The 27,715-nt window shown below is 38.9% G+C and overlaps 1 protein-coding gene across 5 annotated transcripts in view; it reads right to left on the bottom strand.

Moving 5' to 3' along the window:
- LOC105479605 (cell adhesion molecule L1 like) overlaps nucleotides 1-27,715 on the bottom strand; it is a 213,364-nt gene that overhangs the window by 28,866 nt on the left and 156,783 nt on the right. For all 5 annotated transcript variants that reach the window (XM_011737622.2, XM_011737625.2, XM_011737628.3 and 2 more), the window contains 6 exons: nucleotides 25,336-25,467; nucleotides 19,797-19,937; nucleotides 19,352-19,463; nucleotides 17,758-17,924; nucleotides 14,707-14,872; nucleotides 2,449-2,573 (listed from right to left, as the gene is read on the bottom strand). In XM_011737622.2, the coding sequence (XP_011735924.2) occupies nucleotides 2,449-2,573; nucleotides 14,707-14,872; nucleotides 17,758-17,924; nucleotides 19,352-19,463; nucleotides 19,797-19,937; nucleotides 25,336-25,467 (843 nt within the window). The remainder of the gene's footprint in view (nucleotides 1-2,448; nucleotides 2,574-14,706; nucleotides 14,873-17,757; nucleotides 17,925-19,351; nucleotides 19,464-19,796; nucleotides 19,938-25,335; nucleotides 25,468-27,715) is intronic.

Below are 27,715 nucleotides of genomic sequence, written 5' to 3'. Positions count from 1 at the left end.
TGGGCTCTTTCTTCTCCTAGTGGAAAGCACCGTCTATTGCTCCTCCTGAATATTTGCTAATTGTTAGAAATTTACATTGACAAAAAGCATTGTTTCAAATTCAGAATAGAGAACATGCTTTTTAAAAACTGTGGTTCATGACTGTGTCCAAACATTAAAGCCTTAAATAAAAAGTTATTTCTTCAACAGGTTTGAGAATCTCTGAGCTCGGAGAACTTCAGCTTCTCTTCAGTATTTACTGAGTCCACTAATTTCTGAAGTTTCCTGAAGTAAACTAAGGCTGCATGTTACATCTGTCATTAAAATCGGGCTCCTCTGAGAATCATATGGAGCTAGAACTGATGAACTCGCAACTGAGACTTTTTTAAAAAATGATATCCTGAAAGCATATTTATGTCAATGCTTTTAAAAATAACTTTTGATTAAAGTGGATCAAGTATATGCTTTTAAAAATTGTTTTCCAGGGGGAAAACATAGTCTTTTAGAAACCTCATATGTGTCTATATAATTATTTATTATTGTCAATTGTTGAGAGATGCTTTGGTTAATCAGAAGTTGGTCTAAAGAAAAACGAATATAAATTTTGAGCAATAAAGTTCAAAATTTATTTTTATTCAAATGTTATTTTTATTTTTATTCTGTAAACATTGGTAGATTAGTGCATACATAAACAGTACATATAATCATAGGCAAAATTTATATAGAATTTTAAAAAATTAATAGTTCCAAAAACGGCAGCCTAATCGCAAGAATGATATTTTAAATTTGAGAGGAAATTGAGAAGGGAAGCACCAAGCAGTAGGGGACTCAGTCCCTTTGGTGGCTGCCATTGTTCAAAATACTTAGGGACAAAGCACACGGAGCCTGAACTCACCCCTCAACTCACTGGGCCTGGGAAGACTTCCAGTTTATCTGAAGCTCAACTACTTTATCTGATGAATTATTGTTGAAATCATCACTAGGGGATTAAACGTTTCTGTTTGGAGAGACCTGAAAATGCTCAAATACCCATGGCCAAACATTTTGCCTAAAGGTACAATTCTACTGAGCCAACTCTACAACTCTATAAATCCATACCTTCTACGAGTGGAAACTGCGCTTTTATTTTTAGAACCCAACTTGATGGCTATTTGTTTCACCTGAGGAGGGGTGGCCGTTCGCTTCACTTGAAGAGATCCAGCCTGTTGACCCATTTTTTATCAGCTTGTCTCAGAAGAGACTGAATTTTCTCCCGCGGTCTGTACCACCACCTCCCTTGTTCACAACCTAACAGTGGGTCCCAACAGCTGGAGTGCTAAGGATACAAAGGTCTGTTAATAACAGTGATTAATGTAGACATATGTAAAGAAGGGTAGGCAAAAAACCAATACTTTTAAGGAGTACCTGCAAACCAAACGAAAGACTAAATGGTGGCCACTGAAACAGAACAAATATCTGTAGATGTTAGGGTCCCCCCAGAAAATTAATGAATAACTTACACAAATTTAGGATAGTTCCAAAACATTTTAATAAAATATCTTTTAAAAGATGTGGGCAGGATGTTTGGTAGGTTGGGTGTGAGAGAGACTTGAAATATTTATGGTGGGATGCAGCTGTTAGAGCCCCATCAGAAGGAATGGTGTGAGGAGACCCTGTCTGCAGAAGGTATGACTTTGGCAGTGGGACAGCCAGTCCACAGGACGGAAGTAGGGAGAATCAATACAACACTCCAAATGGCCCTCCACTTACTGAACCAAATAATAGCTGGAAGGCAAGTGGTTTGCTGATGTTGTCCTTACAAGCAACCTTTCTAGGTCAAAGAGCTGGTAGAGAGTGAATCTGAAAGGGAAATTTTGGAAAACATCCAGCAGATGATCTAAGAGCTTTAAACATTGGTGATTTCGGGGGTAACTGCATTGATTACACTAGTGAAGTGTGCACACTGTTTCCTAATTAGTACTTTCATTAACAACAACAACAAAAATCAAAGACATTCCTTTGCAGAATGCTGGAAGTTCCTCCCCGTCCTTCCGGGAACCCTGGGAACTCAGTCTGTGCCTTTAGGTTAGAGATGACCACCGTGCATCCACCTCTCAATCCCTACCGAGATCCTCCAATCTAGCCCACCTCCATTCCTCAGCCCCATTTCTTTGCACACCAGGAAAGAGTAGCTCAAGAGTGCTAGCAACTCAAGCATGCTTTATTTTTCTTTCTGCTGATAGCACCACTTACCTCCCACTGCTATTGTCAAATTAACACACGTAGGGAAAAAAAATTAAGCATTAATTAATTTCTTTTATATGAAAAGAGGAGGAAGGATTTGAAATTGTGTTGCTTTTGAAACAAAAATTTCAAATTAACAATATATGTGCAGGGGCTCAAATAATCGTTAGCTATATTGACCAGGAACAATGGAATTTAATCAGAAATGTAGAAATGAACAGATTTCTCATTAGTTAGTGCACTTACCAAGAACAGTTACTTGAGTTATATCTGCAGCACTATCTAGAGCAGTAAGAGCTGAACAGCAGTAAATACCTTGGTCCTCTAAAGTTACATTAGATATGGTCAAATTAGCTCCATCAATAATTATCCTGTCAGAAAAAAAGTGAGTACATGCTGAGAAGGAAAACAATAGAAATAATAGAAACCCAATCCTTTTAAAAATGCATATTCCTCATTGAAAACGATCTAAGAGTGAAAACCAAATTTATGCAGTACAAATTTGATTAGAGAATGCCACAGTTGAAACCTGGAGATAAAGAATTATTCTAGCATACACAAATGTCTACATAGCCATAAACAAAATCACATTAAAAATTATTATGAAATCTAACCATCTGTTTGCACGGGTCACTGATGGAACCGTGTGTTGCCTGGCATCATAACTTACAATGGCCAAGATATATTTGAGTAATTCTTAAGGTTATGTTTAGGGAACCACCTATATAGGCTCAATTGGAGTGCTTCTTACAAAGGCAGATTCCTGAATTCCATCTCCATTCCACAGAACCACAATACCTGAGATGGAGTCTGATAATCTCAGTTTTTCACAAGTTTCTCCTTTCTCTGCCCCTCCACTCCCAAGTAGACTGCACATTAAGATCTGATAGCAATTAAAGCATTCATATGCTTATTTGAACAGTAGATGGCAGTGTAGTACTTCTTTTTGCAAATCATTTCACCTCGCTTTTTATCATTTGTTCTTTTACCAATTTGCGATCAGGTTTATTATGAGAGAATTGCTTCTTTATAAATTTCACCTTTTACCCTGTACCTTTGTATTGTCGACATAACTATTAAAGTATTTTTCAAGTTCCACAAAATGTAAAATGTATTCACAATAATTAGCATTTGGTTGAAATAATTTAAATAGTGTCATCCTTGTGAGGAGGAAAGGAGGCTCACACAATTAATATTTTTAATGTACATTTCATATAAATGCTGAGAATTTTGAATTATATAAATCCACTTTAAATTGCAGTGGAATGAAGCATAGTTATTTTGATTATAGACAGAATCAGCCCTTATTCCTACACCAATAATAGAAAGATTTGCCAACCAATATTACCTTGAATTGTTAATCAAGAATCTCACTATAATTCTAGACATAATAAAACTTTGACATGAATTAACATCTCAGGTCATGTTAGTCAGGTGTCCATTTGATTCAATATTAGAATATTGCATATCCTGACAATTTTTGAAAAATTTACCTCATTAGATGAAAGAATACACTTTAATAACCTCTTGAAATAGGGCCTTTGTGCCCTGCACGAGAGTCCATAGTAGCTGAAATCTTGCCAAGATTTGAACCCTGGCATGGGTGCTTCAGGCCAGAGAAGAAAGCTACTAATTTTTTGGCAAGTCATAGTTGCATTATGCCTTGTTTCCAGTCTCACAAATGTACCTTAGGTGCCTGAAATTAATCAAGGTTGGGTGCCTCACTAGTCCTCGAAATGTGGTGGGTATGGTATACCTAAATAACTTATTAAAAATATAATGTTTCAGCCTCAGTCCAGGTTCCAAATCAGTACATTTGGAGATGGGGCAAGGGCCATTGCATTTGAACATGAAGCCTAGATAATTCTGCCACACATCAAAATCTGACAACTATTTGCCTTAGCAGGGTCACACTACGTTGTGCTGCAGTAACAGACAGCTCCAAATTCTCCATGCCTAAGAAAACAATCACTTATTTCTCCCTCACATTATGTTCCCATCGTAGGTCAGTTGGATTCTGCTTTAAAAAGCTGCATCATTTCTACTCTCATAGCACCTGAAATCTTAGAAGCAGCTAAAAAGCATCTTCACGTCTTTGTGTCCCAATCTTTTCCTCTGTTTGCCTTCACCTGCTTAATTACCTTGCCTGAGAAATTTATCCACTAAAACCACTTCATCTGCAGCATCCTGTCTGCTAGTCCCTAATCCATGTTAGCAGCCAGTCTTGTCTTACCCTGTTCAGCTGAGTAATATCCGTGTTTCACTGAAGGCACCATGACAAAATGATTCTCTCTTTGGAGACCTGTGTTTGCGGCTCAGTTCCATCAATTATTGTTTGTACAACCTTGAATAAAACATTGAACCTAATTCATCTTATCTGAAAAATGGGGATACCAATATTTTCTTTCTCTTCAGGAGAATTAAATGAGGTAAAGCACATAAAGTGATTAGTGTATACAGCCTGGCAGAGTATGTGCTCAGAGAGTGTTACTAATAATATTAATTAAATGGATTTCATTCATTTTTGGATTATCACTAATCACATTTCTCATGGTTGATGTTTTAATGTCCCCAACTCCCATTTCTCCTGCCTCTCTGCTTGAACAAATTACCTTCTTTCCTAATTTGTTAGAAAGAAACCTTTCACTATGATTGTCTTATAATCTTTGCATCTTGAACTTCTCCCCTCCCTCTTTCATTTGCCACTATTTCTGGAGGGAAAAAAAAGCAGCTCCTATTTGGTGCCAAGGAAAATCCCTCCCACTGGATTCTCAATGCCCTTTCCTCCCACGCCCTCCTAGTTATCAGTATATCCCACTTTTCATGCTACAGTGGTCTCTCCTGCAGGACTAGGCCCCTCACTTTGCCTACAGTTATGAACTGTCCCCACTAACTTTGTTAAGCACAGTATAAATTCTAAAAATGGTTTCATATCCATGCTCCATTTCATTTTTTTATAACCATAGTGTATGGTCTATATCTTATATGGTTTATAGCCACATGCAGGTTGGAAATCCACAGAAAATTCCTTGGGGGCATTTCAATCTACCTAATAGCATTACTGCAAGGACTAAAGAGAGAAAGCATGTATGGGAAGTACTAACATAAGACGAAGCCCCATAGGTCTAATGGTTCAGAGTGGCAGTTCCCAGCACTTACTGCATCCCTGCACAAGAAAGGGGACAAGAGAAAAGAGAAGAAGGGATTTTCACTTCTCACCAAGTATATTTGATTAGAAATTTAACCTCTCTTTAGGTTAAAGCTTCTGGTCTTCTGCATAGTAATAAGAAAGTGTCTCAGCAGAAGGTAAGAAGTATGAGGTTGCTGATAGAAATTTAGCGGATACCTGTGACTTCTACTCCCTGCTATAGCTCCATGCCTGCCCTTGGCAGCAGCCAAGGCCAGCCAGCAGCCGTTACTCCCAGCCTTCCTCGCTCCTGGGGCCTCTTCTGAGCTAAGGTTATTGTCCTTTATCCCTGCTACTTGTTTAGGGAAATTGGCAGAACATCTGTGTCACTTGCTCAATCCACTCAGATAGCCAGAGGTTCATTTCAGTGTCAGCTCTTGCATCCTGCGGGAATTGTAAAACTGGGCCGCATGAAAAGGCTGCTTAGGGTTTCTGGGTTCAAAGCCTAAATGTACATGTCATATTACCAACAAGCCATGGGTATCTGATTCCCTTCTTGACTGGAGCCCGGAGGTCACATGGAAGACCCCGGATAGTCAGGCAGTAGTAACAAAAGAGGCAGAATTTAGGCATATCTGAGCAGTTGGCAGATCAGTGGAGACCTAACCTGAGACTCAAGATCTGTATTGCAAAGCATAGCCTTTAGATGGATATAATTAATCTTGCGTTTCAATGAGAACTGATTGTAATACATACACTGCCTTTCTGCAAATCTTTGTATATATAGGAAGGAGGGGAGAGAATAAATTAAGTACCAAGGCTGAGACCAATGCCTTCGCATAGAGGTGGCTCACACATAAATACCAAGGTAGACCAAGCAAGCAACAGAAATGAGACAAGTAGAATGAAGAAATGGCTAGTGGGGGGAGGGGGGGTGGGGAGGGGAGGCGGCGGGAGCAAGGGGCTGTGTTCAGAGGCTCCCATGGAAAAGAACCATAGTAAGTGTGTGAATCCTTCACTGGCAACCAAGGTATCCAGGTTTCTCTTATCAGAACTGACTAGGAGGCTGGCAGGATCCACGGAGAGGAGTGAAGAACAGTGTGGTGCAGTGGTCCACCTGAGAGCCACAGTGGGGCAGGGGAGACCCCTTCCCCCAGCCAAGGGAGGCAGTGAGTGAGTGTGCTACCGAGAGGGGGATACAGTGCTTTTTCCACGGAACTGTGCAACGCATGGATTGGAAGACCCTAGTCACAAACTCAAGCCATTGGGTCTAGTGTCACAATCCCGGAGCCCCACAGATTCTCAACAGCCTCTCAGCAGGAATCTGCTTAAGCCTACTGAGCTCCTGGAGGGAGGGGAGGCCAGCCCCACAGCTGCAGCTGCCTGCTGCCTAAGCCATTTGAGCTCCTTAGGAGAGGGGCAGCAGCCAGCACTGGGAATCACAACTGCCTAACACGCTAAGCTCCCTGGGTGAGGGAAAGGCAACATTCATGTCTATAGCTCCAGGCTGTGCTTTTTCCCCTGCTGGAGCCAGGGAGGCTGGATGGCTCGGTCCCAAGACATGTCCCCCACAGCCCAACATACCCACTGTGGCAGACTCAATGCCTCTTCAGGCCTGAACTTGACCCATCATTCCTCCTTGGATGGGGCTTCCCTGCAGGAACTCCAATAACTCCAGCCAGTATCAGCTCTTGCATCCTGCGGGAATTGTAAAACTGGGCCACTTGAAAAGGCTGCTTAGGGCTTCTGGGTTCAAAGCCTAAATGTACATGTCATATTACCAACAAGCCATGGGTATCTGATTCCCTTCTTGGCTGTAGCCCAGAGGTCACATGGGAGACCCCAGATAGGCAGTAGTAACAAAAGAGGCAGAATTTAGGCATATCTGAGCAGTCGGTAGATCAGCGGAGACCTAACTTGAGACTGGAGATCTGTATTGCAAAGCATAGCCTTTAGATGTATATAATTAATTTCGTGTTTCAGTGAGAACTGGTTGTAATACATACACTGCCTTTCTGCAAACCTTTATATATATAGGAAGGAGGGAAGAGAATAAATTAAGTACCAAGGCTGAGACCAATGCCTTTGCATAGAGGTGGCTCACACATAAATACCAAGGTAGACTAAGCAAGCAACAGAAATGAGACAAGCAGAATGAAGAGGCTCAGGGACAGAACCCAGATGTCCCTGGGCCTGAGCCCCTAGGGGGAGGGGTGGCCACGGTCTCTGTAGACCAGCAGACTTAGTCTCTCCTCCTGGTAGTTCTGAGGAATCCAGGCAGCCCAGATGAGTAGGTTTCCCCCTAGTGAAGCACATCCCCTCCACCAAGGGACAAAGTGCTTCATTAGACGGGTCCTATTCCCTGTGCCACCCAACTGGGTGAGACCCTCGAACAGGGGTTGTCAGACATCCTGTATAAGAGTGATCCTACTGGCATCAGGTTGGTGACCCTTGAGGTCTGAGATCCCACAATAAGTAGCAGGCACCCATCTTGGCTGTTCTCCACCCTCCTTGAGTGACATCTCCAGACACAAGAGTGAACCAGATGAATAGGACCTGAAGTGGACCCCCAGCAAACTGCAGCAGCACTACAGAAGATGGAGCTGATTATTGAAAGAAAAAAAAAAAAGAAAGAAAGAAGGAAAAGAAAGCAAAAACAACAGAATCAGCAACAAAAATCTCCCACAAAAACCCCATCCAAGGTCAGCAGCCTCAAGATAGAAGTTAGACAAATTCATGAAGATGAGAAAGAATCAACGACGACAAAAAAAACCACTAAAAACTCAAAAGGCCTCTCCTCCCAATGATCACAACATCTCACCAGCAAGGGCACAGAACTGGATGGAGGATGAGGCAGCTGAATTGACAGGAGTAGGCTTCAGAGGATGGGTAATAAAAAGCTATGCTGAGCTAAAGGAGCATGTTCTAACCCAATGCAAGGAAGCTAAGAACCTTGATAAAAGGTCACAGGAGCTGCTAACTAGAATAACCAGTTCAGAGAGGAACATAAATGACCTAATGGAGCTGAAAAATACAGCAGGAGAATTTCATGAAGCATACACAAGTATCAAGAGCCAAAGCTACCAAGTGGAAGAAAGGATATGAGAGTTTGAAGACCACCTTGCTGAAATATGGTGTGCAGACAAGACTAGAGAAAAAAGAAAGAAAAGGAATGAACAAAGCCTTCAAGAAATATGGGACTTCATAAAAAGACTGAACCTACAATTGATTGGCATACCTGAAGGAGATGGGTAGAATGGAAACAAGCTGAAAAACACACTTCCAGATATTATCCAGGAGAACTTCCCAAACCTAGCAAGACAGGCCAACATGGAAATTGAGGAAATACAGAGTACACCACTAAGATACTCCATGAGAAGATCAACCCCAAGACACATAATCATCAGATTCTCTAAGGTTGAAATGAAGGAAAAAATGTTCAGGGCAGACAGAGAGAAAGGCCAGGTCACCTACAAAGGGAAGCCCATCAGACTAACAGTGGACCTCTCAGCAGAAACTCTACAAGCTAGAAGAGAGTGGGGACCAATATTCAATATTCTTAAAGAAAAGAATATTCAGCCCAGAATTTCATATCCTGCCAAACTAAGCTTCACAAGTGAAGCAGAAATAAAATCCTTTCCAGACAAGCAAATGCTGAGAGATTTCATTACTGTCAGGCCTGCCTTGCAAGATCTCCTGGAAAAAAAGCACTAAATATAGAAAGGAAAAACCAGAACCAGTCATGCAAAAACACACCGAAATATAAAGACCAATGACATGATGAAGAAACTTCACCAACTAATGAGCAAAATGACCGAACAGCATCATGATGACAGGATCAAATTCACACATAACAATACTAACCTTAAATGTAAATGCACTAAACAACCCAATTAAAAGACACAGACTGACAAATCAGATAAGGCGTCAAGACTCATCTGTGTGCTGTATTCAGGAGACGCATCTCACGTCCAAAGACACACATAGGCTCCAAATAAAGGGATGGAGGAAAATTTACCAAGCAAATGGAAAGCAAAACAAAGCAGGGTTTGCAATCCTAGTCTCTAACAAAACAAACTTAAAACCAGCAAAGATCAAAGAAGACAAAGAAGGGCATTACATAGTGGTAAAGGGAACAATTCAACAAGAAGAGTTAACTATTCTAAACATATATACACCCAAAACAGGATCAACCAGTTTCATAAAACAAGCTCTTAGAGACATACAAAGAGACTTAGACTCCCACACAATAATAGTGGGAGACTTCAACAACCCACTGTCAATATTAGACAGATCAATGAGACAGAAAATTAACAAAGATATTCAGAACTTGAACCCAGCTCTGAACCAAGCAGACCCAATAGACATCTACAGAACTCTCCACCCCAAACCAACAGAATATACTTTCTTCTCAGCACCATATCACCCTTATTCTAAAACTGACCACATAATTGGAAACAAAACACTCCTCAGCAAATACAAAAAACCATAAACCATAACAAACAGTCTCTCGGACCACAATGCAACCAAATTAGAACTCAGGATTAAGAAACTCATGCAAAACAACACAACTACATGGAAATTGATAAACTTGCTCCTGAATGACTCCTAGGTAAATAATGAAATTAAGGCAGAAATTAAGAAGTTTTTTGAAACCAATGAGAACAAAGACACAAAGTACCAGAGTATGTGGGACACAGCTAAAGCATTTAGTGCTATAAATTTCCCTAAATGCCCACATCACAAAGCTAGAAAGATCCACATGTTAACATCACAATTAAAAGAGCGAGAGAGGCAAAAGCAAACTAATCCAAGAGCTAGCAGAAGATAAGAAATATTGAAGGAGATAGAGATACAAAAAATCCTCCAAAAAATCAATGAATCCAGGAACTTTTTTTTTTAAGTTAACAAAATAGTCGACTAGCTAGACTGATAAAGAAGAAAGAGAGAAGAATCAAGTAGACACAATAACAAAATGATAAATGGGACATCACCACTGACCCCACAGAAATGCAAACTACCATCAAAGAATACTGTAAACACCTCCATGCAAATAAATTAGAAAATCTAGAAGAAATGGATATATTCTTGGACACATACACCCTCCCAGTACTAAATCAGGAAGAAGTTGAAGCCCTGAATAGACCAATAACAAATTCTGAAATTGAGGCAGTAATTAATAGTCTACCAGCCAATAAAGCCCAGGACCAGATGGATTCACAGCCGAATTCTACAAGAAGTACAAAAAGGAGCTGGTACCATTCCTTCTGAAACTATTCCACACAATTGAAAAGGAGGGACTCCTCCCTAACTCATTTTGTGAAGCTAGCATCATCCTGATACCAAAACCAGGAAGAGACACAACAAAAAAAGAAAACTTCAGGCCAATATCCCTGATGAACATTGATGTGAAAATCCTCAATAAAATACTGGCAGACCGAATCCAGCAGCACATCAAAAAACTTATCCACCATGAACAAGTCAGGTTCATCTCTGGGATTCAAGGCTGATTCAACATATTCAAATCAATAAATGTAATTCATCACATAAACAGAACCAAAGACAAAAATCTACATGATTATCTCAATAGATGCAGAAAAGGCCTTTGATAAAATTCAACATCCCTTCATGTTAAAAATTCTCAATTAACTAGGTATTGATGGAACACATCTCAAAATAGTAAGAGCTACTTATGATAAACCCACAGCCAATATCATATTGAATGGACAAAAGCTGGAAGCATTCCCTTTGCAAACCAGTACAAGACAAGGATGCCCTCTCTCACCACTCCTATTCAACATAGTATTGGAAGTTCTGGCCAGGGCAATCAGGCAGAATAAAAAAAATAAAGTGTATTCAAATAGGAAGAGAGGAAGTCAAATTGTTTCTATTTGCAGATGACATGATTTTATATCTAGAAAACTCCATTGTTTCTGCCCCAAAACTCCTTGAACTGATAGGCAACTTCAGCAATGTCTCAGGATACAAAATCAATGAGCAAAAATCACAAGCATTCCTTTACCCCAGCAATAGACCAGCAGAGAGCCAAATCATAAATGCACTCCCATTCACAATTGCTACAAAGAGAATAAAATACCTAGGAATACAGTTAACAAGGGATGCAAAGGACCTCTTCAAGGAGAACTACAAACCACTGCTCAAGGAAGTAAGAAAGGACATACACAAATGAAAAGAAAATTCCATCCTCATGGATACAAAGAATTAATATCATGAAAATAGCCACACTGCCCAAAGTAATTTATAGATTCAATGCCATTCCCATCAAACTACCATTGACATTCTACACTGAACTAGAAAAAAACTACTTTAAATTTCATGAGGAATCAAAGAAGATCCCATATAGCCAAAACAATCCTAAGCAAAAAGAACAAATCTGGAGGCATCAAACTACCTGACTTCAAACTATACTATAAGGCTACAGTAACCAAAACAGCATGCTACTGGTATGAAGACAGACATATAGACAAATGGAGCATAACAGAGACCTGAAAAATAACACCACACATCTACAATCATCTGATCTTTGACAAAACTGACAAATTCAAGCACTGGGGAAAGGATCACCATTCAACAAATGGTGCTGGGAAAACTGGCTAGCCATATGCAAACAACTGAAACAACTGAAACTGAACCCCTTCCTTACACATTATACAAAAATTAACTCAAGATGAATTAAGACTTAAATGTAAAACCCAAAGCCATAAAGACCCTAGAAGAAAACCTAGACAGTACCATTCAGTACACAGGCATGGGCAAAGACTTCACGACAAAAATGCCAAAAGCAATTGCAACAGAAACCAAAATTTACAAATGTGATCTAATCAAACTAAAGCATTTCTGCACAGCAAAAGAAACTATCATCGGAGCAAATAGGCAGCTTACAGAATGGAAGAACATTTTTACAATCTACCCATCTGACAAAGGTCTAATATTCATAATTTAAAAGGAACTTAAACATATTTACAAGAAACAAACAAACAACCCCATCAAAGAATGGGCAAAGAATATGAACAGACATTTCTCAAAAGAAGACATTTACATGGCCAACAAACATATGAAAAAAAAGCTCAACATGACCGATCACCAGAGAGATGCAAGTCAAAACCACAATGAGATACCATCTCATGCCAGTCAGAATGGGGATTATTAAAAAGTCAAGAAAAAACAGATGCTGGTGAGACTGTGGAGAAAAAGGAACACTTTTACACTGTTGGTGAGAATGTAAATTAGTTCAACCATTGTGGAAGACAGTGTGGTAATTCCTCAAGGATCTAGAACTAGAAATACCATTTGACCCAGCAATCACATTACTGGCTCTATACCCAAGGGAATATATATCTTTCTACTATAAAGACACATGCACATATATGTTTATTGCTGCACTGTTTACAATAGTAAAGACATGAAACTGACACAAAGGTCCATCAGTGATAGGCTGGATAAAGAAAATATGGTACATATACACCATGGAATACTATGCAGCCACAAAAAGGAATGAGATCCTGTCCTTTGCAGGGACATGGATGAAGCTGGAAGCCATCATTCTCAGCAAACAAGTGGGAGATGAACAATGAGAACACGTGGACACAGAGAGGGGAATCACACATATCAGGGACTTTTGGGGGGTGGAGGGCAAGGGTAGAGAACTTAGGTCAATAGGTGCAGCAAACCACCATGGCACATGTATACCTATGTAGCAAACCTGCACGTTCTGTTCCTTGTATCCCATTTTTTTAAGAAGATATAAAGAAAAACAAAAATTAAAAAAAAAAGAAATTTGTCATAAGAAAAAAAATGAAGAAATTAGTAGTACAAATCACAAGAGCAAAAATGGACTGTGCACTTGGTATTTTCTAAGTGCTCTGTATGTTAATGTTTTCTAAGTTCTTGGTATTGTTAACCCTATAATGAAAGTACCTTTTTAATACTTTTAATTCAAACTATGTTATGGGATTTAAAACCAAGGCACACAGATGTTAAGCAGCTTGTCTAAGTTCAAAGATCTAATAAGTGACTGAACTGAGATTTGAATCTGAGCCATTGAGCTTCAGAGTTTATGATCTTACCCATGGCACTGTTGCTGTCTCATGCAAGCAGCACATGTCCTATCTAAACATTTTCAGATTTTTACTTTTACAGAGCAATAAATTACAAAACTAATGAGAGGTGAGATTTGGCTCCAACATGGTTAAGTTTTAATCCTTATTTAGTAACAATGCAAAAGCATGCAAAGCTGACTTTGACATATTTTCAAAAGAGAGTAGACATTCAGCAAATGCTGACTTTTTATTTCTTTGATGTACTTAATAGTGTCTAGTGCTATTAAGCATCCATTCACACTTTCCTCTATATGTTCCCTTTTATATTTTGTCTATATTCTCTATACAGAGTTTGGAAGACTCAAACGTATGCTTCTCAGTACTTTCCGGCAGGAAGAATCCCAGATATACTTTAGGTTTTGCTAGTTAGTTAAATAAACTCATGCGAGATTGAAAAGTAGAAGGAAAATGGACTCCATCTTCTCTGGGCCAGTGGAAGCAGATAGTGGTTCTGGCAGACATGAGAGTTGGCAGGGGCAGGACTCACGAGTAGTACCAATGGGGTGAGGTAGTCATGAAGATGGCAGCAGTTTCCAGACACCTGGATTGCAGCTGCAGTGCTTTGTGATCAAGAACGTAGAAGACTAGTGTGCAGCTTCTTCTAGGCCTAGCTCCTCCAGTCTCCTTTTTTGCAAGCATCCAAGCCCATGCAGTTCTCAGTCTTTTTTTTGCAAGCATCCAAGCCCTTGCAATTCTTCCTCAGTTACTTAGAGTGGTTTCTATTTCACACACTAATAGAATGGTACATGTTACATGAAAAGTCAGTAGCAAAAATAGGATGATAAATATATGATAGGAGAGTGAAGTGACTTGAAGACAGAAATATTATTCAGTTTTTGTTTTTATTTCAGTATGAATACTTTTAGAACTTTTTATTTTTTATTTTTTTTGTTTGTTTGTTTTGAGACAGAGTCTCACTCTGTCGTCCAGGCTGGAGTGCAGTGGTATGATCTCAGCTCACCGCAACCCCCACCTCCTGGGTTCAAGTGATACTTGTGCCCCAGCCTCTTGAGTAGCTGGGACTGCACGTGCACACCACCATGCCTGGCTAATTTTTGTATTTTTAATAGAGACGAGGTTTCACCATGTTGGTTAGGCTAGTCTCGAACTCCTGGCCTCAAGTGATCCATCCACCTCAGTCTCCCAAAGGGCTGGGATTACAAGCATGAGTCACTGCGCCCGGCCTGGAATTTTTCTTTCAAATGCAAGGTGTTCAACCCAAGCAAATATTATGACACATCATAGTAGTTTACCTACCTGCCATCTTCTGTGCCATTAATTTCGAAGGCTTCTCCATCTTTACTCCAGGACAACTTCAAACTGTGTTTCAAATGTAAGTCACATTTGCTCTCACAATGCAATTCAAGCATATGCAATTTGGGGATACGAGGATTCTTAGGAGAAACTCTAAGTTGTGTAGCATCTGTTTTTACCAAACAAAGATATTAGTTAGCACTAAGCATAGCTTACTTTGTTATTAAGTGCCTGCAATTTAAGTAACCCAAACTGTCACCATAACAGTCCAATCCTCATGCAGGGTTTCTCCCACTGTAATTTCCTAACATTGTATGTCATTATTATTTTCTTTCCATCCAGGCTTGGACATCTGACAAAATTTAAGTGGAAATATCAATTAATAGTTTAGGAATTTCCCTCATTATTTCTTGGGCAAGGGAGTAAGCAAAGTATGAGCAAACAAATGTCTCTAGAATTTGAAAACAACATAATTTCTCCTTCAAGTGCTTCTGGATATGTAATCAAAGCACTGTAAAGGAAAAGGGATAGTTGATTCTCTGTTAGCATGTTTATTATTAATTCAGAAACCTGAGGGTAAATGTTCAAGCCCATGCATGGATGAAATATCAACATGAAGGTGGGGAACTAGAAAATAAGCCTTGGAAGGGTAGGGCCTGTGCCTGTTTTGTAACACTGTGGTATCCTCAGAGCCTAGAAGGGAGCCTATATATCATAGGCATTCAATACATATTGCTAAATCTACTGTTGAATGAATTACAGTGAGTGATAATTTGAAACAAAAATAAAGTTGTGGTTATCAACATTATGAAACTCAAAGATTAGTATATGGTTGCCTTAAAAAATGTTTGCTTCATTATGATTGTTTCAAAACATGCAATCCTTACTCTTTAAGGCTATGTTAAAAGTAAGTATACTCTTAATGTGGCATTAGGCATTTTGGGGGACCTCTCACAGACCAACTGTACAGGTTGACCTCCAATTTCATAATTATACTCTGATATTTGCTATGTACATTTTCCTCAAGGAACTGGTTAAAAACGGAAAGTGTTAATAAAATTAATTGTTATCCCAGGCACAAAAACTTGAAGAGACTATTAAATTGAATTAATTTTAACTGAATTATTTGACATCCTACTTCTAATTCTAAATATAAAGCCAGAAATTCATTTAATAATAATATAGTTTAATAAGCACTTCTCTATCAGGACTCTGCTATGTAATGTATATTCATTGTGGCATTTTATAATTATAACAACTTTATGAATATTAATACTCCCACCTTACACAGAACGTAATTTAAGGTTAAAATGAAATTAAACCATAAGACCAAGGTTTCCTAACTGGTAAGGTGCTAAATCAGGATTTAAACCCAAATCTGCCTGAGATTAAAGCTCATGCTTTCTTTTTTTTTTTTTTTTTTTTTGAGACGGAGTCTGGCTCTGTCGCCCAGGCTGGAGTTTAGTGGTGATCTCAGCTCACTGCAAGCTCCGCCTCCTGGTTTCACTCCATTCTCCTGCCTCAGCCTCCTGAGTAGCTGGCACTACAGGAGCCCGCTGCCACGCCCGGCTAATTTTGTTTTTGTATTTTTAGTAGAGACGGGATTTCACCATGTTCGCCAGTATGGTCTCGATCTCTTGACATCGTGATCCACCCATCTCGGCCTCCCAAAGTGCTGGGATTATAGGCGTGAGCCACCGGGCCCGGCCAATGCTCATGCTTTCAATCACTATACTATATAGACTCTCACTTAACTCCATTCCCAACATGACTTTTGTATATGTAAAAAAATGTGTCCTTAATCCTTCATTGATATGATTTGTATATAGTCTTTGCATATAAAATAGACACTACAGCATATTGAAAATTTGTAAACCTGTCCATCTCTCTGGCCACTAGCAGTTTTGAGGTCCATTTTGGGTGAAGCGCTGTGTTGGGCAATAGGAATGCAAAGTTCTATTTAGATTTGAGGCTTCATGCTCCTTACAGCTAGCTGTGTTGCTTAACCTTAATATAGGTTTACTTTTTGAAGTATAAACACAATCATCAGCATCTTCAGTGACTTCATGAGGGCATCCTGAAAAGTATACATAACATTTGAAAATGTAGAAGACATAAGATATAAGTAGATATTATGAGAGAGTATTTGTGTGCTTTAAAAATATAGTCTGTCGGGGTGGCACATTGATTTACTTAGGGCACAGAGAGACAAATACTACAAAATAAGAAAAGGATGTAAGACCAAAGAGAAGGAAAAAAAAGGGATGAAAAAAGAAGGAAGGAAGGATGTATATGGGAAAAGAGAAAAAAAGAAATGTCAAGACATCAGTGGATACAACAGCAGAATATGTATGGAGTAAAAAGGCATCAGTGAAAACAGATGATGAAACAACTATGCTCTCCCTTTTCTAGGTGGAAGGGAGAAGCGGGCTGGGATATTGACATGACACAAGAAACAGAAGTGCTTCCTACTATTACTGAAGGACCTTTCTGTTCTTTGGGTTTTCTTGAGGATTCTCTGAGCAATATTAAAATCAAAATATCGGTGAAACCCAAGAAACTATCAACAGCTCCCAGGACTGTGCGCTGAAGTGAGAAGGAATAATACAAAGCTGTTTAGGACCCAAAAAGAGGATCAAAAATCCTCCTCATTCTGTCATGCCTCAATCATTATAAAGTTATGAGTTTGTGAAATCTTTAGCTCAAAAACTTGATTACTGGTAACATTACCTTGAGTTGGCTTTTGAAATAAAATATAGTTACAGAAATGTGGTGTAGTGTGGTTAATAGGTCATTTTTAAATATTGACAGCCATCTGTCACTAAGGACACCTGGCTCCCTCTTAAAATAGGATGAAGCTGCACACATATCATTGGCATACCCTGTAATTCTTGCAATAATCTTTTAGATGAAACCCAATCTAGGAATTTTGAAAAACGTTTCAAAGAAATTTATCAGGCACTCCAACATAAACTGTATTATTCCATTTGGGCAAATGAAGACAGACTGAACCCACGTGACAATTCATGCAAAGTAACAGTGAAATAAAAATACTTCTAATATCCAAATTGGCTGTGACTGCAGTTTTTCCTATAGCATTTTCTACCCAACATGAGTATGACCCAGCGTCTTCTTCAGTGGTTCTGTTGATCTGCAATGTGCCATTGTCATAGACATGATACCGCCTGCCCTCCAGGGGTTTCGCTTCTTCCACCTTCTGCCTATGGACAGAGAAAGCATACATCCATTTGAGGTGAGGCAAAATTGCATAATCTTTTTAATACTAGTCAGTGACGTCATTCAGCCTAATCACCTTTCAGCAGCTTAGCAAACCTTATGAAATGTTCCACTGGGTTTCATATTTTTCTCAAAATGGACCATGAATGTATATCTTATCTACCCAAATAGACTGCGGCTAGAGAAAACCTAAGTCCATGCTCTGTGCTTCTGCTGTATTTGTCATAGCTACCAGCACCCGTTTGCATGTATCCTCAGAGCTTAATAAATATTTTCTGGCTTATTGATGGTGAACTCTTTAGTTAATGATCACTCCAGGGTACCAAATGGGAAAGCTAGTAATTGAAAGAGATAATGAATCTGCCAAACCTCCTGCTGTCCTGGGAGAACATTGGTCATTCAGAAATATTATAAGCCAGGGAGTCTCTAGCCAAATAGACTGTGGACATGGATTACATTTACCCTATCAACCCCAGAGCCATTTCCTCCCACATTCATCCATTTCCAAGCATTTGCTGCCACAGCTTGATTTATCCTGTACATTTCACAATACGTGACTGCTTGATTTTAAAACAAACAAACAAACAAACAAACAAACAAAGGATAAACTGTGGATGCAGTCCATGCAGGATCCTACCAGACAAGGACTAGGCTGAGGTAAGCAAGAGGCTTGCCTCAGATGCAAAATTTAACAGGGCGCCAAACATCTCAGTAAGCAAGGTGAATAATATTTCAATGGAGTGTTTTGAAAAATCAGAATAATTCAGAAAACCCATGACAAACAAAATATATACCATGATTTAAAATAAAGGTAATATCTGACCCTATAAATGTATGACCTGGTGTCACTCATCTCACCCTGCCCTACAGACCAATGACAAAATTATTCAAGAACTATTTAACCACACTTTTTCAGTAAAGTAACTAATAAAGTAGATCCATACTGATAATGTCTTTGGACTTGTGATACCAATTAATCCATTGAAATTAAAATCGAAATGAATGCTGGAAAAGTCTGAAGCACATGCATTTGGAATTAAATGCGAGCTAAGATAATTATTTAGATAATCCCAAAACAACAACAATAGGGTAAAATATGACCTTGTGGTACCCCATAATGAAAAACCAATTCTACCTTTAAAATTGTCTCTAGAATCTCTTCAATTCTCTGCTTTTCTTTATGAACACAAGTGGCTCTCTGTATGTCTCTATGTGAGAAAATCCTAGAAATCTAGCCAATGTTTTCAGAAGAGGTAATTTCCTGAAAGGTAAGTTTGTTACCTTATGTCTCAGAGGCACTGGGTACATGTAACAATATAGACCCAATGCAGCCTGTCAAATGATGGATGAAGAAACAAGGTCAAATCTACAATTTACATTCTCTTAAGAAAACTGTGCGCTGCCGGCTTACCAGGACACGACTGCCTCAGGTGAAGCAAAGAACTCGCAATGTAAGAAAGCACTGTACCCAACCACCGTAGCATAATTTTCTCCATCTTTGGTTTGTATCAACGGACGGACATCTATTTGAAAATAACATAAGTACAGTTTTAAATTTTGGTGGAAGAAAGATGTGCAAACTAAATTTTTCTACGTCCTAGCCATATTAACACTAATAGAGAACAGCGGAATATTATGGTGGGTGTCTGTCTTGAATTATAAAAGTATCCCAATTCAATACATTTTTGAAAGTATAATTTCAGTGTGAAGTCTAAAACTCAAATGTATGGTGAAAAGTGCTTTGATTTTTTTCCCCCATATATTATGTGTCAAGAGTTAACTGGTACTTCTGAACATGACCTCGACCATTTTCCTTAAGAAAATAGCAAGTTAAGTCAGCTCCCAGGCACACTCACCCACAACATCAACATTGGCACTGGCAAGGATAGTTCCGTGGACATTGGAGGCTTCACACTGGTACACAGCAGTATGATTCGGTTGAAGGTTGGTAAAACTGATTTCCCTGGGGAAGACAACATCACCAGCAAATGGATGATCTGAAAGAGATTAAAGAATGTCAGTTTGATAAAGAACAGGACATAAAATATTTATACACCATTTATTAAATGTGTCACACAGTATTTATATTTTAAAACCAGTTTAGGGTGACTAATAGTTCATTGAAGTCAATTCTTTAGGCTTTCTGAACATCGACTATGAACTTTTCTTTCCAGATCCATTTGAGTTTTCAATCCTTTTTCAAGTTAATATTTAGTAACAGAACATCTGCTCATCTAGAGCTCCCAGACTTTCCATACCCATATGCATAGTACTATTCTGGATTATCCATTAGGCATTCAAGACCTATGATGAAGTGACACTCTGTTACTCTTCTGAATTTAGATACTGTTGCTGCCTGGTACAAGACACAGGGTCAACACATCTTGATCTCCCAAGTTACCAGTATTGGCTGCTATTTTCCCCCTTGACACTTTTGTTCCCATTTCAGTTCTCTGCCTCTCTACGGTTTTCTGATCTGCACCACTCATTTCTTTTGTCTTGCTTCACTATTTAACCACTTCATGTACATTCCTTGTATATTTCATTTTCCCAGTAAGACTAAACTCTTCTTGAGAAAAAGGGCCAGGTTTTCTACTTTCGGGCAATAAAACCTTCCACACTCCTGATCCAAGCATAATTCTGGAAATATCTCTTGGAAATGAGAATACCTAATGTGAGACTGGGCACGGTGGCTCATACCTGTAATCCAGCAATTTGGGAGTCTGAGGCGGGTGGACCACTTAAGGTCAGGAGTTCAAGACCAGCCTGGCCAACATGGCAAAACCCTGTCTCTGCTAAAAACACAAAAATCAACCAGGTGTGGTGGTGCGCTCCTGTAATCCTAGCTACTCTGGAGGCTGAGGCAGGAGAATCACTTGAACCCAGGAGGTGGAGGTTACAGTGAGCCGAGATCATGGCGCCACTGCACTCCAGCCGGGCAACAAGAGTGAGACTCTGTCTCAAAAAAAATAAAATAAAATAAAATAAAATAAGAAGAAAAAATAAACAAACCCTAACATTTCTGATGCATTTATTAAGGACCAAAAACTCTATTGGATGTGGCACATGCATGATCTCATTGACACTGCTCAGAACTCGATGGATCAGCATTTATATGGCCATTTTAAAGGTGAGGGAACTGGACTGCAGAGAAGTTGAATGACATATCCCACAGCATTTGGCCATTTTTCTGACTCTAAAAGCCCTATCCTCGCTATGACGCCATAAAAAAAAAAAAAAAAAATCCAGTGGGAAGGAAAACATTAGCTGGAAATGTCAAGGGATGGGCACAAATGCAAAAATTTTTAGTTTAAAGGACATTACAACATTAATAATCAATCGAATTCCATTTTTCTCATTGTGTCCCCATTATACAAGATAATGACTATACTAAGTTTTAGGTTCTAGAAAACATGAATATTACATATTAAAATAAAAGACTTATACATCTTTTTCTGCCTGGGAGTCCTAAATGAATATTTTTTTCACTTGACTGTGAGCTTCCTGAGGGCAGGACCTCACTGTGAGGTTGTGCAGCATGTCCCCAGTGCCCAAAGAGCAGCTACCACAGAAAATTCAGTCAGTAAATACTTGTTGGAATGACTTAAAGTGTTAGGTTGGGCAACCTTTATTCCTGAAAGGTCTCTGTAAACAGGCAAAACAATAGCCCCTGAAAGATGTACACATTCTAAGTCCCAGAATGTATGACTATGTTACCTTAGATGGAAAAATGGGACTTGCAGATATGATTACGATTAAGGACATTGAGGTAGGAAAATTATTTCCTACCCCTGGATGACCCAAGTGGGCTCAATATAATCACAAAGCTCCTGAAAATCAGAAGGCCTTTCTTGGCTGTGGCCAGAGTGAAATGTGACCATGGAAGGATGGTCAGAGTGATGCAGTGTAGCTGGCTTTCAAGATGGCAGAAGGGAGCCAGCAAATGTGGGCAGCCTGGGAAAGCTGGAAAAAGCAGAGAAAGGAGTGCTCTCCAAGCACTTCCAGGACATGGCCTGCTGACACTTTGATTTTAGCCAAGACTCGTGTTGAACTTTTACGGAAAGGTAAAATAGTATATATGTACTCTTTTAAACTCCTAAATTTATAGTAATTTAATTTGTTATAGCAATGTTAGAAAACTAATACAATCCTATTGAACAATTTATCACTTATTTCTTGCAAATTAGCAAGATGAGTAGCTCTTCCAAGTTTTTTAAGGCTAAACTCTCTAAGAATGCTGCAAAGCACTGAGTCTGTAATCCCACTCTTCACTACCACACTCCACTCAGAGTCCTAAGTCTTTCAGAGTTACCCCCATCCTCCCATATAGTTCTCCTTGTCCCATCTGATCCATGTATGACTCTGAATTAACAATTCATTACAAAGAAAAGAAATTACACTATTTAAATGATACTTTATTTAAGTAAGTAAACATTGCTTAAATCTGCCTGCTGGCATGGGTATAGAAATTGTTGTGTATTGACAAACGCTAACAGAAGCTCCCAGGATTCAAGAAAGCCAAATCTTTATAAAACACACCAGTCCTGACATACTTCAGAAATTCTTTCTCAGTTTTGTCTTTGGTCAACCCAGTGAGAAATTATCAACAAAGTGGATGAAACTTCAGCTCTGGAGTTAATCCTTCCTGGGTTCGGTTCCTGGTTTTAAATGTACCTGGGTTGCATTCTCCAGTAAGTAAGGTAACCTCTCTAAGCCTCAATTGCCAATGGAGAATAATAGAATCTATTTTTCAAGCTGCTACGAGGTTCAGAAATATCATATGCAAAGCATGTGAAAAGGGTTAGGCCGATAATCAATAATAGTAATCATTTTAATTTAATTTTGAGATAACATGGGGAAAGGATATATAATCCCTAAAACTAAAATAAACTCAAAGAGATTTCAAATCCTTTAGCCAACCCACTGTCATCAAATATCCCAACCTATAAAAGTTTATGACCTGTTTGCAGGGCAACAGGGAGAGCCATGACCAAAAGCTGTGAACAGAACACAGAGCTTGGATTCCAGCGACTTGTCTTTAGTTTGAAGTCTACCATTATTCAGCTGTGCGGTCTTGCATAAGTTTATTTTCAGCCTTGACCTCCTCATCCATTAACAAACCTATTGACTCGATTTTGAAATAAATCCAGAAGCTAACCACGACTGCCACCAATCTAGCCCTGAGCCCAGAGCCTTTCAGATGGCCTCCTACCTAGAATCAATCACACAGTCCATTCTCCATTCAGAGGCCAGGAAAATACCTTGTAAAAATGTAAATTAGATTGTGTCACTCTTCTGCTCAAAATCCTCCAAGAGCTGCCTAGTGTATTCTCAAAATCCCAAGGCCCTACTTCGATGTTCATCTTTACCTAAGCTCTGGCCCCTTCCCCTGCTGGTGGATCTGGTGGCCTAGGGCTGCCCCTTGCACTCCCTCAGCTTCAGCCACACTCACCTCTTTTCTCTTCCTCAATACACCTCTCCACTGAGAAAGCACTTTCCCTGCTATTTACATGGCTGACTTCCTCACCTCCTTCCGATCTCTACTCAAAGTAAATTACCACAGGGGTCTTACTATTATTATCTTAAAATAAGATCGCAACTCTGGGTCCTGAACCTCTTTCAGGCTTTACCACACCACAGTACACACTCATGTATTGTTTGTCTAATGGCAGCAGAGCAAGGATTCCATCCATTTTATTCACTGTTGTATCTCAAGCATGAAGTCCAGTGCAGGGAACATAGGAGGTACCCCATAGATATTACTGAATGAATGAATCAGTTAAATATGAATAATAGCACCTCCTTTACAAAGTTCTTTTAAGGATTCTAAGTAATTTGTGAATGTCTTTTGTAAACAGCGAAATACCATCCAAATATAACATTTTATGATTTTGTATTCCGGAGAATCTGCGTTCCTTACTTTTGTAACCTGAACATTCATTATGAACAAAAGTTGCTTTCATTTCCCTTTGTCTACCCAAAACCTCATTGTTACTTTTCATTTCTTATTCTGTTCCCTAAAGAGATGAAGAGAGAAATCCAAATCTGAAGATAATAATAATGAGGACTAAGGTATCCTAAGTGTCTGTTATGGGAAAGCAATACCAACCAACCATACCTTATGGGGTGCTGTTTTTGTGGCAGTCCCCGTGCTAAGCATTCTCTGCATGATGTTTCCTTTAATCCACAAAATAACCCCGTGAGTCAGTGTTATTTTTATCCCAATTTACTGGTGAAGAAACGGGTTTGAAGACGGTCAGTGATACTCCCCGTCATGCAGCTAGTAAGTGGTAGAGCCGAAATGCAAACACCGGCAGTCTGGCTCCAGAGTTTATAAACCATCACAGTGCTCTACAGATGAATCACTGCCCTAGGCAGCTGGCTACATTTTTTTTTTCATTCAATCACAACCAACTGCCACCATCTCCATTCTGCAGTTTAAAAAACATAAGCTTGGGGCGATTCAGAAAACACCTCAAGATGAAACAGCGGGCAAGGTGCACATCCTAGATGGGACCTCAGGTCTGTTATCTACCAACTGGCTTACCCTTGACCAGCGCAGGCCCCAGAGCAAAAGGATAAATGGAAGCCACTATTGTACCTGCTCTTAATTAAGCAATTGACACATAAAAATATGTTCTGTCCTCCTTCCTGATCAAGGACATCCAAAATCATCTGAGCTCTAGGTTCCAGTGGAAGATTTGGGGACTCCTTGGAGCTCTATGCTGAGCATGGTGAAATGGGAAGAGTTGGCCCTCAGTGCTGGGCCATTCCTGTCTTTCCCTGCCCAGCCCATTTGGAGTGGGCTCAAGGTGGACCGGGCATGGGAATTTTCAGGTCTTTGTGCTTGAGGTTGGTAGTGAACAGGCAGTAATGGGACCAGGTTCAGGCTTGGGATGCCACAGTTTCCCTGAGGATGCTTTCAAATCATGGAGACAAGCAGGACCAGAGGGTGACCAGAGCAAGTCCCTTAAAAGGGCAGAGCCCAGGACAGGTGTTGCTGCTGTCTGAGCCTAAGGGAGGTCCTGACTTTTAAACTGTGCCCTCAGCCGCTAGGCTCCCGCTCTGTTTCTTCTCAGGGAGAGGAACAATAATTGGCTTTTTTCCTTGGATGCATCCTCTTTCTCATTCAATTTTCTTTTTAAAAATTAAAAATCTTTATTCTTACATATAATTTATAAAAGGGCCCAAAAAGTATAAATATTATTTATGGCTATTCCATGAATATCAAGTCTCAACAACCAAATTGCTTAGAAAGAAGCAATTTCTGATTTGCTCGTTATATCTGTCCTGCTAATCCATTTACCAACTTCATTTTACACACATGTCTGACCATCATTAATCCCATCAAACCAGGGCCTTCAGCATTGCATTGCAATTGGTTTTTAAACTTACTGTCAATTGGGGAGCCATTGACTCTCCACTTGATTGTGGGTTGAGGTTCTCCTTCAGCCTCACATAACAAGATGCCATTGCTCCCAGTGCTATACACAGCACTCTGAGGCTTCTTTGTCCAGCGAGGAGGCTCTGGATATAAAGTGAAGAGCTCATGAGAGATGTTATCTATGTCAAAAAGTCCAAAAATGTTAAGGCCTGTATTTCTACTTTAAACCAGCAGAGGGCAGACACCACAAAAGGTTTCATAGTAGCTCTTTTTGGTAAACTTGTTCTGCAAAGCAAGGTGGGAGCTACTTTTGCGTTGTAGGGTGTGTGTGTGCGCGTGCACGTGTGTGTTTGTGTTTAATTTGGACTCAACATGTATAATAAATCGACATACTAAAAATAGTTATATACAACCACTTTATTTAGCTATACAAGTAGCTACCCAACTAGGAAAAAACTGAGGGAAGAATAAGCAGATGGTGAATTTATTTCGAGCTGACTACAGGTTATTTTCAAACTGCAGCATGGCATCTAAAAAGGTGGATACACAAGAATTACATTTTAAGAATTTTAAAAATAAAACTAATTAAAATGTTTAATGTTTATTTTGAATATTTCTTAATTAGTGATCTTATAGCATTTATATATATAATCAATTTGGAAAATAGTATTTCCTAGATTTTTTTTTTTGTAAGAGGGGAGAGAGAGAAGCCCAAAAGCAGTGTTTAGTTTTCTGTAGTCAAAGCAATTAAGCAAAAGGTACCTTAAAATTACCTGTATCTTTCTATGCCCTAATGCTCCAGAATTACAATACTACAAAGTATGTCAGAAATAGATGACACATTTTACTTGACTTCAAACATTATTTCCTTGTTTTATAACTTCATGAATATTGCTATATCAGGGGTAAATAAGAGGTTTAAAGTGTGGATGGTTTGGATAATTTAATTTCAGAGAAAATTGCACAAAACCTGCAGGTAGCAAATCTCATCAAATGTAGTTTGGTTATTTCACCCAAAGATATTTTAGATTTCCATTTTTAGTCAAAAAGAAAAGTCTTCAAAGATATATGTATGTATACAATGAAAAAAATATCAGTAAAATTTTTCTAAGTAAAGGAGGAAAATGAGGATTATGTAAAAAGGAAATACCTGTAAGTTCACTATAAGAAACAAATGTATACAACTAACCTTGGCAAGTTCAAGTTCAAGCAAGATAAGTGCACTCCACAGGGTGTTGACTTCATTGTTAAGTTCCAAGTTAAATATCTGTATTCATAAGCTGTACTACCTGTAGATATTTAGTCACTTGGTTTAAAATACACTAGTCCAAATTATAAATTGCAGATCACTTTCTGAGGTGAAGGTTTATTTTTGTCTATTTTGCATTTTTTGATGATATCCTTACTTTTTTCTGGTATTTTAATACAAGCAATACAAAACTAAATATCTGTAAGTTAGAGAAAAATATTCCATGAACATGAACATTATGGTATATCATATTTATAGTAGAAAATTACAACAATTGCTTTCAATGTATGCAAAAATAAAGAAAATCAAGCAATGATGATATTTCTGTAAATCTTCATGAATAATTACTATTATCATTAGGACATTTACTATTAGGACTATTAGTAATATTAGTATTACTGAAAGAGGTCCCAAATTATCACCTCATCCAATGCTTTCACCTTACAGAGGGCTGAGCTTTGGAGAAGTTGCCTGAATTGGCCAGGGCCACCAGCAAAGGAAGCTCCAGTTCCTGTCCTTGCCATTCCATAGATATATACACAGCAACTATGGATGAGCAGCATTAAGACTCTGAAGTCATGTGATTTTGTTTCTAATTCAGTGTTATCTTATGAATTTGTACCAAAGACAGGAAAGAAGGTTAATTCAATTTATGCCTCCAAGTCCAAGCTCCCCCTATATTTATCAACTGACTCCAGAAGTTCTGAACATTCACTAGGCTTCATCACTATACCTTCACCCTTCTGTATAAGCTTTCTTTGTAATTGCTTGAACATTTACTTTGATGCTTTTCATCTGTTTCTCCTATAGAAGTAAGCTGGTCCTGAGTCATGTAATATTGAGAGAGATTTCAAGCTTGTCCTACTCAGAAACAGCTGCTTCTTGAGCCTTAAAACCAAAAATTCTGAGGAAAAAAACCATCCTCATAAAAACCCATTCTTTTAGCTATTATCCTAAGATATATGGTAGCAGGTGAAAATTGCTTATGTTGAAACTTTATGCATTTTCTCATAATTGTAAATACAAAAATAAGATGATAAATATCTCTCGTGTTGCTGGAAACAGAGATGCAAATGTCTGAACATTGGGACTATATATTAAGCAAGCTAAATAGAGATGATCATCACTAGGAAAAAAGCAAA

Source organism: Macaca nemestrina, chromosome 2 (assembly GCF_043159975.1).
Source record: "Macaca nemestrina isolate mMacNem1 chromosome 2, mMacNem.hap1, whole genome shotgun sequence".
Taxonomy (NCBI): Eukaryota; Metazoa; Chordata; class Mammalia; order Primates; family Cercopithecidae; genus Macaca; species Macaca nemestrina.
Note: the sequence above shows the minus strand (reverse complement) of the source record. Positions and strands in the feature narration are given on the sequence as shown.